At 41.6% G+C, this 16173-nt stretch overlaps 1 protein-coding gene across 8 annotated transcripts in view; it reads right to left on the bottom strand.

Moving 5' to 3' along the window:
- Positions 1-16173, bottom strand: part of sh3pxd2aa (SH3 and PX domains 2Aa) — a 127125-nt gene that overhangs the window by 34715 nt on the left and 76237 nt on the right. For 5 of the 8 annotated variants that reach the window (XM_042484764.1, XM_042484765.1, XM_042484769.1 and 2 more), the window contains 2 exons: positions 12145-12189; positions 6697-6825 (listed from right to left, as the gene is read on the bottom strand). In XM_042484764.1, the coding sequence (XP_042340698.1) occupies positions 6697-6825; positions 12145-12189 (174 nt within the window). Of the gene's footprint in view, positions 1-6696; positions 6826-7131; positions 7246-12144; positions 12190-16173 lie in introns of those variants that run through there. The other 3 variants (XM_042484766.1, XM_042484768.1, XM_042484772.1) reach the window with 2 other exon arrangements.

Genomic DNA, 16173 nt, shown 5'->3' with positions numbered 1-16173 from the left:
CCTCTGGCCTCCCATGTGAACTCTGTCCAAAACAGTCTCTTCTGGTCCAGATAATTTAAGATGGCTCTCAGTACACCTTGATTAAACACATAGGCTACATCTGACAGCCTAAGGCGAATGGTATGTCAAGATAGCTTTTAGGCAAAACCTTTTAAAGCTCCCTTGAGAGAAGACTTTAAAATGGAAATGATGCATCATTACACATTTCGGCATTTCAGTCATTTTTATGGTCTTTGACAATCCGCTGAATATTATATATAATTTTTAAGTTAATAGTGTCTGAATACATACCAATGATGTTGATTTCATATCTTTAGTCAACATTATTGGATATATTTATTGTATCAGTTGTATTCTCAATTTGGACAATAAGTTTATTAATGGATTAGTAGGTAGAACATGTAGTGGTAGAGGAAGCTGCATCTAATGGGAGACGTAGTTGACTTAACATGTATTTTTACTTTTTAATGCACAATGGCTTGGACATTTGACATTTTTGCCAAAACACCAGGTATTTTGTAACACAGTTGCTCATCTTGAACACTGATGATTTAACTGGACCCCTATTATGAACCCAACTGTCAAAGGAAATGTTCACATTGTACATCTCTGCAAACTATGGATACATAACATTTGTATCTGTAAACATTTATTTATTTCAGATATGTTGAAACTTTTTGTTTCTCAACAATGCTGTGGTTAATGTGTGGTTAGGTTAATGCACAAAAAACTCTTGCTTGTGTTTAGGAACAGATCATGTTTTGGCTTAAAATAGTCATTTTTGCTGGCACCTGGATAAAAACACATCAGTGTCTTAGTAGAGGACAACCACTTTTTTGTTGCACTGACCCTTGCAGAAACACAGTTAAGGGTCGCTTTTGTTGTTTGTTTGTTTGTAACAGTGGTCCAAAGTGGACTGCAGCTCCCCTACAACATCCACTATCCCCTCAACCCTCCCGATGACAAAGTCAGCTCATATACTACGTCACTTTAGAAAAGTTTATATATCCGTTGTTTGCAGAAACAACTTCTTCTGGAAACTACTGCTGATAAAAACAGTGAAGCCTTAAGGGACAGGTTGTCCAACATATTGGTAATAATATAGAAAAATTGAACTCATCAATCCTTTAATTCAGAGGGATTTCTTCATTTCCAAGCCACTACAAATGCTGTAATTATTTTGTTGCCTAAAGGTAAGGTTTACCCAAACCTAACTTGTAGTGCAAATGACCAAATGCAATGTGATGTTCTCATATTAAATTTTAGCTCCAGGCGGTTTCCTTATGAAACTGATCCACACAGAGAACAGTGTTGAGCCAGACCAATTGAAGCACCGAGGACAAACCGTTGGAAAGGCGTAATGGGTTAGACTGAGTGCTGCCAGCCTCACCAGATCTCCTGGGCTCTGAGGAAGGTGTGGTGGGAAAATGTTGCCAAAACGCCTGGCATTGATTGTTTCTCAAACAGCACTGTGCCTGCTGACAAGTAACTGCCACATAACGGGAGATGCCTTTTATGTTTCCATGTAGAACACAGACATTTCTGACTGAAGTCCACAGAAACAAAACTGTTATCATTTTCCAAAACAGAGGATTAGTATTGTCCGACAACACAACAGGAGGTCAGACTCTCTGTGAGGTGCAGGGTGAGGTCCAGAGAGAGGTAAGCCAATCTGCCTAATCTCTTTAAATCAACTGTGACAAAATGCCCCTGAAACTTGGCAGCAAGGAGGGCCAAGATATTTGGGCAAATGGCTTCTCCGGCTGGTGTTGTGGTTTGGGCGGTACAGTAACCCAAAGGATCCTGTTTGCAGTTTAGCGTCAAAGTCCTCCTGGCAGATCCATTAGTCTCGGCTGATGAAACAAGGAAAAAAAGAGTATTTTTCCCCACATATATTCCCTCCTCTGTCACTGTGGACACAGAGTGGAAGGCTGGTTGCTTAAATTAACAATTTATTCTTTGTGATGATATCAGAAAGTGAAGAAAAGAATTATCTGTAGGGTTACTGCTCATGAGGCCAAACCTTTTACATAACATCAAGAATTTGTTTGTGTCTATTAGATAGTGGACAGTAGAGAGATAAAAGAAAATTAAGGTAGAAAGGGAGAGATTACGTGCAAAAAAAAGGTCCCCGATCACCAAACATCTGCAGTATAGTGCCCTTATAACCCATATGTAACCTGTTTGGACATTCACCTAAATCTTAGATATGTTGCATTTCCATTGCATACAGTACTCTTAACTATGGGCAGATGATAGCTGTGTAATGGCAACAATGGAAGACATATATATTTTGTGTTCTTTCTATTAGTTATGTGGCTGTTCACTACAAGTTAGAGACAAGATATGTGTGAGAAAAGGCTGCAGGCAGCCGGAAAAATTACTGCAGAAATTAAAAAAAACAACCAAAATCAAGAAAGTTTGGGAAATGCTATGATGCTGCTCTAATGACCAGTCAACGGACTTCAGTGTTTCTAGCTCCACCTTTAAGTATGGGATCAGTGTGCTAGGTGCCTCAACAGACGGGAAAAGAGAAAACAGGATGCAATTGAGTGGTTGGATTGGAACTAACCACAACTTCTGACAACAGAAATCCAAAAATAACCATTATTATGTGCAATGAACTAAACTGAACTGAACTGAACCGACTATTTGGTGGAAACAAGGCTTATGAGACCTGATCTGAAAAGGATCTGAGGGTAGTCTGGTCTATCCAAATAGATCCAATTCAACCAAAATGCGATCAGCCTGTAGACTTATCAAGACCGCCAACTGACAGGCAGTCATTGGTTTAAGGATAGCGTGTGGACAGTGTTCCTAAGGGTGGCAGGGTTTTGATACAGGTATCTATGGTCCCCAGAGGATAAATCCTTAGATAAGATAAAACTTTTTTCATCAGGAGGTATCCTAATGACTTTGGTGATCTAATGACCTTTCCTCTTAAACCACCAAGGTTGACATGTGGTTTTAAGTAGAATGTCTCAACAAGTTCTGGACGATTTGCCTAGAAATTTGATGCATATCAAGAGAGCATAGGGCTTTTTTGCCATCACTAGATATTAAATAAAAGCCAGAGATTGCACTGTATTAACTTGCTGTGAGATGTTATCTCACCACTTCTAAGCAAAAGAGCAGCCACTGTCTCCCACTGTGCCAAGTATCTCCTCTGTATTGCAACAGGCGCAGCTGAAGAAAGAGCAGCATGAAGGTCAAGAGCTCTCACTCCACAGCAAAATCTGGAGACCAGAAAGTCCCCAGAAGTACACTGCACAGCACACTAGTAAAACAAAACAAAAAACCCAAAACAACTGCCCAACTTGGAGCAATCTCAGTCGACAATGGGACTCAAATGTCCAACTTTCAAGGGGCAGTCCTATCAGAGTAAAGATAAATCTGAATGACGTTGATCCTTTGGCATGGATGGTGTGTCATGTAGATGAGATGCATGCCAAGCTGCAATCCCCTGTTTGAAACAAATAAACAACACCAGCAGTTTTCTTCTGGCAACCCTTCAACGCATGTCCAGCGGTGTTAGTGGTACCAGACCTGGCTGTTTTTAGCAGTAAATCATGGCGTTTCCAAGCAGCATTTGTGGTACCGAACCTAAGTGTTTTTTTAACTAACATACTGCTGAGTTTCCCAGCATTGTTTGTAGCACAGAGGCTGGGTGTTTTTTACTGACACATCACAGCATTTCTCAGCTGAGTTTGAGCCCCTGAACCATTTTTTTTTAACCAAACCTAAAAGTATTAAGCCATCCTAGCATTTCCAGCAGCTTTTGTTCAACCAAATATGGGTGTTTTAAACAAAAACTGATCTTTTCCTTACTATCTTACTATAACCAAATGGTTTCTGTGTCTCAACCTAACCACATCCTCACCACATCTCCAAAATAATTTCCAAATGTAACACATCGACTGTTTGCAGAAATGCTAACATTTCTTCTGCTGATTGGGATAGCTTGTTGATGTTAGCATTTAGCTAATATCACCATGCTGTGCTTGTATAGAGCCTCACAGAGCTATTAGCATGGCAGTAGACTCATGTTTTTATCTGCCTGCTCTGCATTATGCATAAGATTCAACATAACAGGACAATCTGGTTTTCATAAGGTAAATTGCTGATCACAGAACAGAAAAATAAACACTTCTTCAAAAACCTTCATCTTAACCTTCTAGTATTACTACCTACGACTCTTTCCAAGAGGCTTCTCAGAATTCTCATCAAGTTTATCGGACACAGGTCTGTGGCCTCTTGTCTCTCGTTAGTCCAACATATCGTTTAACTAGCCACATATGCAGATTTATTTTCTCCAGCTGGGACATTCCTCTCTCCAGATGCTCCATAGTTCCCATGTCCGAGGAGGAACACGAGGGAGAAAACCGAGACAGTGGCCCAGACGAGGCCTCTACTCTTCTCACAGGGGATGATTCTGGCCTGTCCAACCCCCACCCACTGGGTGCTTCATAAATCACACTTTACTAGATAGCCATTCCTAAATTGCGAGTTCAAGTAAGATGTAAGTTCTGCAAGGAGATGTAGAAACAGAATCACACACACACACACACACACACACACACACCGGTCTCACACACACACACACACACACACACACACACACACACACACACCGGTCTCACACACAGCTTATAATTGTATCAGTTTTCACCGTGACAATGGGTCTTCTTGACACTGTGCAGTGACACAGCTGGATCTTAACTTCCAAGGTCAATAACTTCTCACAGCAGCAAAACAATAACATCCTACTCTGGAATTGAACCCATAAATATATCACGTCAAGCCTGCATACACATACAACTGATAAAAATATTCTGTGTTGGAATGAGGAACAGCATTAATGCATGATACCATTTGTGCTCAATATGTGGAGGGAATAAACAGCATTTGAAGAAAAAAGGAGGCGAAATATGGATTTCAGTCTTGCTTGGAGAGAATTAAAAGACATCACAGTTCTACGTTGGCAAGGACTGACGGGGATGTTTAAGAAAATAAGCTCTAATTAACAGCCGGACTGTCAGTGTCTCTACAGTGACAACGTCAAAGGAAATACTAAGCACGCACAGAACAGGAGGCTGCAGTAAAACCATGGAAGCGGGAAGGGGGCTGAGGGATATTATACTAGCTCTCAGATGTGTTTGTCTTGGCATAGCCTCCGAGTGATGTCATCATCATCATCATCATCATCATCATCATCATGGCTGTTGCTCCACTTCTTTGGCCCACTAAATGACGACAGCACACATATCCACCTCTTGGGCAAAAGTTCCTCTGAGTTCAGGAGTTGCTCATGTTGCCGTAAGTGCACTGATTAATGTTAAATGTTAACATTCGAAATGGAGCTTTCAGATGGGTCTGGTGAGCAGATGCTGTCAGGGCAGATATTTAGAAATGGCATCACAGAAAGAAAATGACTGTGTGGCTATGTCACAATTATGAACATTCACTATACAAAACATTCAATGATGCATGTACCTCAGTCCAAAGAGTTTCTGGTGATAAAAGTTGCATGAGAGAAATGAATGTCCCCTCGAGTCAAGAGCTAACAGGAACACTTGACATTTCGAAACCTCACAAACAACGCTAAAAGGAGAGCTGGATATTAAGACATCCTCGTTCTTGACGTCAGTTTTGAGAAGACGTCAACCAAAAGCCACATCAGAAAAGATATAACTTCCCATGCAACTTCTTCACTCTGTCAAAACTTAATTTAACAATTATCTCATTTCTGCTGACAGAGGACAAATTGGAAACGTACCAACTGCTATGTGAATCATAAAGGACGACACGACAAGCTGGTTCGAGACTGACTCATTAGAGCACATAATCACTCAAAGATGTTCAGGCCAAGATATCTCAAAGGAAATAAATTCACACATGTTTTAAGTATATAGATAAGAGCGAAGGAACCACGGGGACGCGGTGTGTTTGTGCTGAGCTCTCTTGAGTTGTGCAAGCTGCTGGCTGTCAGTGGCTGCTTGCACGGAAAAATCAAATCCAGCTCTGGGATTTCTGAACAGAATTTTCACAGTAGGGGGGAGGCAAGGTGAAAAGTGGAGTGCTGAATCTCTTGTAAATACTATCAGTGTCCAGTTGATCCACATTGTGAGTCAAATATTGTCACTGCAGTTCACAGTAAACATGCTGGATGTTAACATACACGTTTTGCTTCCAGTTCAACCAATCAAACATCTCAACTCTCACTTTCAGAGAGCTGAAACATGACTTCTGAATTTATTTGACATTCTTGTTGCAAAAGGCAACAGACTGGCCTGCAGCCACTGACTCCTGCCAGCCAAACTGCACCTCCAGGTGGTGCCAAGCCCCAGCTAGGAGGCCAGGAGATTGGGAGAAGAGGGGAGACAGCAGAGCAGCGGGAGGGAGGCTGGAGTGTGGGACTCTTGTGGACAAAGGGGTTAGAAAAGAGAGAGACAGAGGTGCTGAGTGAGCATGCCGCTCTGTGTATGTGACGAATATGTTTATGCTACTAATGTGTACTCAAACGGGGGAAGATACAAACAGGAAGAAACAAACCAAATGTCAGGCAGCTGTCTAACAGCAAGTCATTTTTTAAAAACTTATTTACCCAACATACGATAAAAGTCATGTGTGGATCAGATGTGTGTGTGAATCAGGTCAACATGCTTGGCATATAAACAAAAACAGGAATCCACTCACCGCTTTCACTCTTCTCAATCACGTCCACCGTCTCGCCAGCCTTGAGGCTGATCTCCGAGTTCTCCTGCCTCTCGTAGTTGGCCACGGCCACGTACTGCTCCAGCACCATGGGCTCCGAGCTGTCAATCCCTGAGGGAAAGAAACAGGCTGTCAGCCACCTGCCCGCCGTGGCACCCCTCGATCGCCCCCTGCAACCAACTACACTGCTGCTGCCGCTGTGCACCCGGTACGCCGCCATCGGCCAACCCCCGCTCCCTACCGCCGTTCCCCCTCCCTAACCAATCAGAACATGAGCTCACGACTTGGCTGCATAGTTCCAAACGTCTGGCCATATAGCTGAGTCGACCCCCGTCCCCCAGCGAAGGACTGAGGAGCATCGAAAGGAATCAAAACAAAAGGAGGGATGGAAATGTTTGCAGGGGCTGCATCTCGCACCTAAAGTGGATCCATGACCCGAACCAAACTTTAAGATCCAAAAAGAAAGAAACAGAGAAGTTAAAGGAAGAAGTAGAAGAGTTTTGAATGTGTACAGGGGAAGACCGGGGAGCGAATGAGTGGAAGAATGGAGAAGTTTCCCTGTGGAAAATCAACAGTGCGGTTGAGAGGAAAGGCCTCCCCTCCACTGCTTTTGGGAGCCAGCCGTTGGACGGCAAGTCGGGAGGGGGGGTGAACACACCAATCATGGCAGTCGGCACTGCTGGCCTTAAATAGAAACATATGAGTGGACTAGAGAGAGAGAGAAACAGGGAAGGAGGCTGGGTCCATGTTTATGTGAAACAAAAGAAGAAAGCATTTCAGTTGGGGTTAGGCTGCTCTGTTTTCTCTCTCCCCTTCTCCCTGATGTTTAACCTTTTCAGTGCCAGCGGTTTTTCATCTACTGACTTCATGTGGTGGATCTGAACATGAGTCGCAGAAACTCTTACTGGCTTGTTTGGCCAGGGAGAGATGACCCATGCAGATTACGCTTCACATCCTGTTGTGTTTTGTCTCAGTATGTCTGTGTTAGTGATGTGATCAGGAACAGAACACTTGTACAGTTAGAACAAATAAATGGATGTTGTGTGGCCAAACAAAAAAGATGATGAAAAAGCAAGTTTAAAAAGCGATGATGTGCAGTGAGTGGGTCATTACTTTGAAATGAACCCAGACAGGTCTTGAATTTACTGCTGCGCCGGGGACAGAGTAACACGGTGTCAGGGATAAATGTACTGTACTTGTACCAAAACGTTATTCACAGGTTTAATGACGGTCAAGGCGTTTCAGTTTCAGTCTTAGTCTGTTGGGACTGTTTCATAGCTAACTGTCATTTCAAGAAACAAAATATTATACAAAATATTTGGCCAGCAATCCTGGAAGCTATCTTCATGTCATTGTAAAGGTGTCATATAATCCCATGGGGGATGGGACACTAAAGTAAAAGAATATATTAATTCATTTATATTCTTATAGCATTAGTATATGTAATTTGCAGCATGGTTAAAGTTAGGGACAACATCATCAACAGTGTTAACATGGAACACATTTTTGAACTTTTGATCAGTTTTAATGCCTATATACAACATTTGATATGCACCTGGAATTCATAGATCCATAGTTACTGGAGGTTGACAATATTGATTTTTCAGGGCTGATACCGATAACGTCTATAAGTACCTAATGAGACCAATAACTGATATTTGGAACCCATCTGCATTTACAGTAAAAATGAAAATATTTCTGTCGCAATTTAAAATTTGGAATATAACAAACTCCAACATGAAACTTTGTTTAAATGCCTTTAGCAAATATTTAATCAAAACTGAAACTTTCAACATCAGATACATCAAGTTCCCGGCAACTTTCTTTAATAAAGTTCAGAGAAAATTTGTATAAAAAAATGAATATATAAATATGGCTCCCTGAGGTTTTACAAAGGAAACTTTCCTCCCATGCTGGCACTTTCTTTGCATGTATTACTCAAACGACCAAAAGTGTATTCCTTGCTGACAGTGACTTCAGCTTAAATGTGATGTTGCTTCGTAGATCAGAGATGAAGAGTTCCTTTATGTTTGTCATGGAGGTTTTCACTGATTTTTGGGTGGTCTTAACAACTAATTACTGTATTTTCTCTGCTAAAAGGAAACCGGCTGAAAAGAAGATTATAAATAGGAACATGCTGATCATTGATCTGTGAGAAATGTGACTAAACATGTAATTTATTGACTCAAAAATGAAGTTAGAGTTATGTTTACTTTTTATATGAATAGTTTAACATTTTGGGAAACAAACTTATTTGTATTCTTTTATTAAGAAAGTGAGTAGGATCGATATGATGTCATTAGCCTAGATAAGCATTAAGACTGGAAGCAAGGGAAAACTGGCCCTTTTAAAAAAGTCAATAAATATGCCTACAAGCACCTCTAAAGCTCAGTAATTAACCTGTGGAATCATATTTGTTTAATCACAAACAGAAAGTGCTGTAACTATTTATTGGTGAACAACAGCAAGGCTCCAGACCGCAAGACCCCTGGAGTTTCCCGCAGGACTTCCAACTCAGAAAGCAGCCCAGTCACCATGAGAAAATGTTGGCATTTAAACATTTCTGCAAACCACTAATTTGTTGCAGTTTCACGTTTCATATGTATAATTTCAACGTTGCTGAAGTACCACTGCATAGAGCTGACTTTGTCATTGGGAGATGGAGGGGAAGGCGAATGGAGTGTCACCCAGGTGAGACGTCCGCCCAGCTGCAGACCATTGTTGAAACCAACAAACAACAAAACTGGTGGTGAGTCACTGCTGTTTCCAAGGAAATTTTAGGCACAAAACGTGGGTGTTTATTAGCAACCTGTTGCTGCATTTCCAGAGGGAACAGTGGCACGAAAAGCAGTTGCTTTTTTACCAAGACATCATTGCATTTCCAGCTAGGACTGTGCTCCCAAAACCAAGTCAAAACACGATCATTTCCAAACCAAAACCAAGTTGTTTTTGTGCCTATACCTAACCACCTTAACCACACTGTTGTTAAGAAACTTTCAACATGCTCACTAAATGGAAAATATTTGTTGTTTGCAGAAATGTACAGCACCAAAACTTCTTCTGCAACATAAGCAAATAATATTGAAAAGCACCTAAAAAACAGCACTTATCCTTGATCTGAGCCAAGATGTGAACCCCCAGTCTTTGGCGTCAAACAAGAATATGTTTACACATCCATCGACCAGCTTTAACTCTGACTGCATCAGTATCCACATCATACATAAAGGGAAAAGGCATGTCAGCACCAGCAATGACACAAAGCAGAAATCACATGGAGTCTCTGATGAGCAAAAACACGAGCGCCGGCTAATTACTGCTGCTCAGAGGAAAAGTAAGTCTCCTACTTTGTCAGCAAATCTCTCCATCTCCCCACTTACGACTGCATCTGAGACGGTGAATTCTCTGCTGTCAGCCTCTTTGTCCTTTTATAAATGGGATTGGACCTTGAACGTTGATTGTATTTGTAAGTGTAAAGCAGTGCAAATCCTTTACGTTAGATGCCACTGTCCTTTAAGACCAAAGAGAAGATCTCCCTTGCAAAGAACCTAGTTTGTCTTGTGAAGCTCACAATAAGGAATGTACATCTAAATCCTACATCGTATCTTTACAGTGGCCTTGTAATATATTTATGAGAATGAAACAGGTTGCATTGCACTTATGTATTAAAGCAGCCTGGAAGAATAAAAAGTGGGATGATGCTTTTGCACAGTGCTTAAAACACAATTAAGCATCTCTACATGTTGTTACTCAAATAAACAGGCAGGGAACACCAGGGAACACTCATAACCTCACTTCCCCACTGGGTGAGGCTGGGCATTCATCCCTGTCTTTCTTCAGCGTTCTCCCACGAGGAGAAATAAAGAAAAGAAACATATTGCAGAAAATGCAATGTGGAGGGAGCAATCAAAGTCAGCCTGAGGTAATAAAGCAGCACAGATCCAGCTATTCAAACGTTTTTTACTGTTGTAATGGCAACCACGCCTTGTTGAGAAATGAATCCTTAAGACCTGTTACATTCTGCCTTCAATATTCCAAATCTTTTATTGCACAGGATTTCTTGATTAAATTAGGGGGAGTGGTTTTCTCCAAGTTCTGCAACTTTGAAATACGGTCATTTTTTTGATTTGCTCAAAGGTGATTTGTCTTTGTCGTTCCAAACTCATACTGACACACTGATGGAGGGAAACAACATATCTGCGTCTTTTACCATCAATGCCTCAATTACAGTTAAACGTCTCAAAGAACGTTGGCTAAATGTTCACCAGATGGGCAATGCTGTGATTGTACTTATGTAAAAATGCCTGTTTGTATCTGCAGGACACAGCATTTGTCTTTATGAAACGTTTCGCAGTCTACAATAACCTGTGCTGATAAACAACGTGAATAATATAATATTATGTTTGGAAATGGACTAACAGAGCCACAAGTGTCTGACAGATTGTGTTTAAACACACTGCTGAGACCAGCAACATGAAGATTTCAGAGATTCGATTTCAGTACAGCGCATTATATAAACAATACTTACTTTTTCCACAAAAAAACCCCAAAATAACGTGCCAGATGGATGGAGGGAGATTGCCAAAACGCAAAAAGTTTTTGGTAAACTAATAACAAGCGAGGTTACTTACTGTTGCCTATATTGTATGTAATTTCCAGTAAAAAAAAAAATTTACAAAAATGTGTTTTCTATTTTAAAAAGTAATGTTGCAAACACAGAAAGATGGCAAGTGAGCTACTGACAGATCTTTAAGTGTTAATCTCAAACACAACTGATAGCTTTGTGGTTTGTTTACATGATGTAATGGAAGTGCAAATTTAAAGGATTTGATGTGGATAGAGAGCTTAGATGTTACACATTGCAATACAACACACGGTTGTTTGCTGTTTCGTGAATTCGGTATACTGGTCTGGTCCAGTGTTTGGCATAATATCAGCCAGGTTTAAAAACTATCACACCAGCCCCACCCTTTTTTACTCGGATGTTTATCTGCAATAGCAACAACTAATTCCACTTGTTCCCTCTACACTGATCATTCCTATATGCTCAAAGTTGAATGAGGTCACAGGTGGTGATCTACAGCCATATTGCAGACAAATGTACAGAACCAAACTTGACACCTCATTTCAGTCTAAGGCGCTTCGCCACATGCAGACCTAGGGTCCATGTTAAGGCCCTCTGGCACCGTGCCAAGCTGTTTTTGGCCAACCACATCTGCAGAGATGGATGGATAGACTGCAGAGAAAAGAGAGGCTGACTCTGAGCAGATGGGTGGAAGGAGAAGCCGGTGACAGCGCATGCAAAGCAGATGTCGAGAGAAAGCTGAAGTGTGAAAAGAAATAAACTGAAAAACCAAAAGGGATGCGGCTGGCGTGTCGCTCTCACAGTAGCGCATGCATAATCAACATGTTGACATAGACACACAAGTCTACCTGAGGCCTCTTTCCTCGGGCTGTCTGTAAAGCCGTACATCCATACTGCAGACGAAGAGAAGGAAGGAAGAAGAGAAGGAGAGAGAGATTATTCAGTTGGACAGCATGCAGAAGCAACAGTATGGTAAAGCACACCTTTATCACATCTAATGAACACAAAAAAGAAGCGGCAGAGAAAAAACGTCTGGGCATACTGATTTGGGGACAATACGTAACAGCCTGTTTTTTTAAGCCACTGTTTTTTTCATGCTAAGGAGTATAAAATGCATCTGAGGGCACATAACTGACAAATGTTTCTGTACTGCAAGAACCCAATTCCACCCTCCCCACGATCCCCTTTCCTCCATCTCTTCATATCTTCCCCCATTTCTTCCATCCCTCTATCTGGACCTCCTGGAATGTCTGAGATGGGCGTCAGCCACTTTTTAAAGTCATTCCTAACTCCCCAACCCCCCTTCTTCAAAAACATCTCAGGACCGAACCAGGAAATTAAACTCCATGCATCAGAGAAGACAGGGACAGAGGAGGTGGTGACCAAGATATGGAATCCAGCAGAGCCACCTTGGCATATATGAAGCTTGGTTTGAGGCCAAAATTACACCTTATTGTCAGGGTGTCATCTTGTCCTGGAGGTGACCAGGCATTAGCACTGCAGCACATAGCAAGAATAAAGTTCATAAAAATATGAAGGAACTGGAACAGCACTGGGGCAGGTTACTGAGAACAAGACACAATGTCCTTTACAGGACTAACGGAAATGCCCATTGTCATTTACTATATGCTTGAATTTGGTCTTAGAATCATGTTTTGCTTAACTTTTGCACAAATAATAAAGTACTTCACTTGTTTGACAGCAGCTAATCTTGTTTTAAGAACTCGTTATAAGAAAATCTTTGCATTAACTTTGTTATATGAGTGGAAATTTTTAGGACTGCCCATTGGAAGTCGCAGGTTCGAAACATCAGTCGTAGACCTGCAGTCGTCTGAGATTACTTCAAGTTAATTTCTTTCTGTGCTAGTGTACTTCAGGGGACAATTCGAGATATTTTTGCTGTGGAGTAAGCACTCTTGACTTTAACACTAATCTTTGCAGTTGCAGACACACAGACAGACGGCACAAAGGGACAGAAAGACCGCACTCTGAGGTGAATGAGTGGTGAATTTACAGCTCACAGCAACTTAATAAGATACAGTCTCTGGCTTTTGTTTGACATCTAGTGTCGGCAAAATATGTTGTTGTGCATTTGTAATCTGTTGTTAGTGCCGTTGGCTTGATTACTACATTACATGAAGGCTGCTGTCACACTGAACGTCACACTGAACCCTGTTAAATGTTAAAACTTTGTATAGATAAACAAAATGAGTCATCAAATATTCATATTGAACAGCCAAATGTAATTTAATGGGTATAATTCTGAGTCGGATACAGCCCTAGAAAGTTTTCTCTGTTTAGGCATTTTCACATAAAAGAAATAGTAACATATGCATCAAGAAACTCTACGACATTCAGAACATTACGCAGAAAACCACTATTTGCTATGTAAAGATGTAGCTGATATGTAGTGTCCTGAACAGAGAATGAGGTCACACTCCCGTTGTGTGCGTTGTGAGTCGCGGTCCTCTGTGGGTTGTTGTCGTAGACGGTCCGTTCTCTTTGCATGTTAGTCTATAGTGAGCCCCTGTGAGTCGATTTTACTGGCTAGCTCATTGCCACTGCTTTGCACTGATATTAAGACAGCAATTTGGAAGAAGCGTAGTAACCATTCTCTGTTGCCATTGTTATATCTGTTTATTGAGTTAACACTATGTGCTGCTAGCCATCAGTTCAGCCACCTTCATGTTGACCCCAGACTCAGACACCCCAGATCCTAGATTTGCTCTGAGTGCTGCATACAGTTCCTTTAAATATCTGAAGATGTATATGGAAACTGCAGTATAAATAAGCAAAACAGGAGGTTCTCCTTCCAACATATTTCAAACTGGAAGCCCCAGGGGCAGGCAGGCTAAACACACCACAACTAAATTATCTCACAAATCTCTATATATTTAACTGTAGATTTTAGGCACCTATTAAAGCTGCAGTGAGTAGAATTACCCTGAAACTTGTCCAAAAAGGGTTTATTTCAAGACAATAAGTGTTTTCAGACCAGAGGACCATAGTTCTATAAACTCTCCTTTTTTTTATTGTGTTTACACAACAAAAACTAGGAATGATTTCTTATGCCAATTTTAGGGCCTTTTCTTTAGCTCCTACTTAAGAGAAGGTACTCTCTCAACACAAAAGTAACCTTAAATGACACGTGTACATCAGCTGTTCAAAAACATGGGTCATCCCAGCATTGGCATCTGCCATACTTAAAATTACGCTTGCCGTGAAAACAACAGATACGAAAAACAAACAAAAGCTTGTAACGAAAAAAATGGAAGAAAACAAGACACTGACTTTGAAGTCAGAGCTTTACTGAGCATGTGACGGGGGGAATATACAATGTGATTTTGACACGTCATATCAAAATAGGCAAAGGTCTGGTTATGTAACAGCCTCCCTATTTGCGGGGTAAACGCAAAAACAACAACGCCCTTAAAGGTATGTAGTTTTCAGCTCCATGTTAGGCAGCTCCTCTCAGGGAGTAAGCTGTTCGGTTCAAAAATGCAGAATAAAACTCCACAAATTCAGGTGTATCTACTGCTCTTTACTTTCTATGTTGTGTTACATCACTCACTCCCATCCAGCCCTCTCCATCCCAGACAAAAATAAAGATGTAGTCAAACAAAGATGGTGGGGGCAAATGGATAACGTCTCTGAAAAATACCGTCTAACCCCAAGTTTTGTTTTCACTCAAATTAAAGGATTATGGCCTTAAACAAGTGTTTCTCCTTTCATCAGTCTGGGGTCTATGAAAACACTATAAACCCATGGAAAAGGTTCAAAATTTAACAATCTGAAAATAGGGTGGCTCCCTAAACAATCAACTCATCTTTTGAACAGACCGTGTTTGTATACTTCATGATCCTGGCGAGCGCTACCCCTGTTGTGAAGCCGACAGCTCCTCTCCGTTGACTCACGTGAGATAATAAAAGCCAAATCCCCGCTCGCTATCCACCAGAGCCTCAGGAGCTTTGCTGGATTGATGTTGGCCCCAGAGGGAGGGATACAGGCTGGTCCCAGGTCAGCCAGGGTCAAACCCCACTCACTAACGCCCTACCGTGATTATTACCCACCCGGCTGCTCTCAGTGTAGCGCTCAACATCTGATTGATATTAACTCCACTCTTGGCCTCCATGCTAACTCACGCCCCCTCCGTACAAACACACACACACATATATGGAGGCTTAATTCCTTTCAGGTTTCGGTGATGACGCCACAAACCGGCCAAACCAGCAGTGTTTTCTCTGTCCCTTTGCTGCCGAGGGTAATTTTCCTAGAATTCTGACCCCAAACGTCTCCATTACTCTGCAATTGAGGGCCTAGAGATGGTGAAAAATGGCATCTCTGATGTCTGTCTTGCTGGGTTTGGATTGGAGGGGCTTATTAGCCATCTATCTTGTTTTCCTGTGGACATAGTAGATTGTGTATTGAAAGAAAAGTTCCTGTTGCTGACATCACCAGACAAACCACAGTCCATCAACAAGTTGAGACCAGCGGCCTGAAGACTTAATGGAGTTGAAACTGTTCCACATGACTGATATATATCTTTCTGCAGTTTTGGAGATCACACAAACTAGTTGATGCAGAAAACTTTAGAGATGCACTTCCTGTAGGGTTGCCACCCTCTGGCTGGAAAAATAAGGGACAGTTCGCGGTGCATGTGTGGCCAGCTCCACAGTGACAGCGATAGCCTATACTTCAGCAGTTCAACAACCAGGTGCAAATGAATCTACGCATAACTTATAGCCAGCAAGTCAGAGAGCGCTCCCGGTGCTCCTGTCGAGTCACATTAGTTTACCTTGTACTCTTTTCCTCTGATGGGACTGACCCAGCGGTGGTCTGTTTGTCAATCTGTTCTTATAACAGACAGCATTTATCTT

The sequence above is a fragment of the Plectropomus leopardus genome, chromosome 4 (genome assembly GCF_008729295.1).
Source record: "Plectropomus leopardus isolate mb chromosome 4, YSFRI_Pleo_2.0, whole genome shotgun sequence".
NCBI classification, from domain to species: domain Eukaryota; kingdom Metazoa; phylum Chordata; class Actinopteri; order Perciformes; family Serranidae; genus Plectropomus; species Plectropomus leopardus.
Note: the sequence above shows the minus strand (reverse complement) of the source record. Positions and strands in the feature narration are given on the sequence as shown.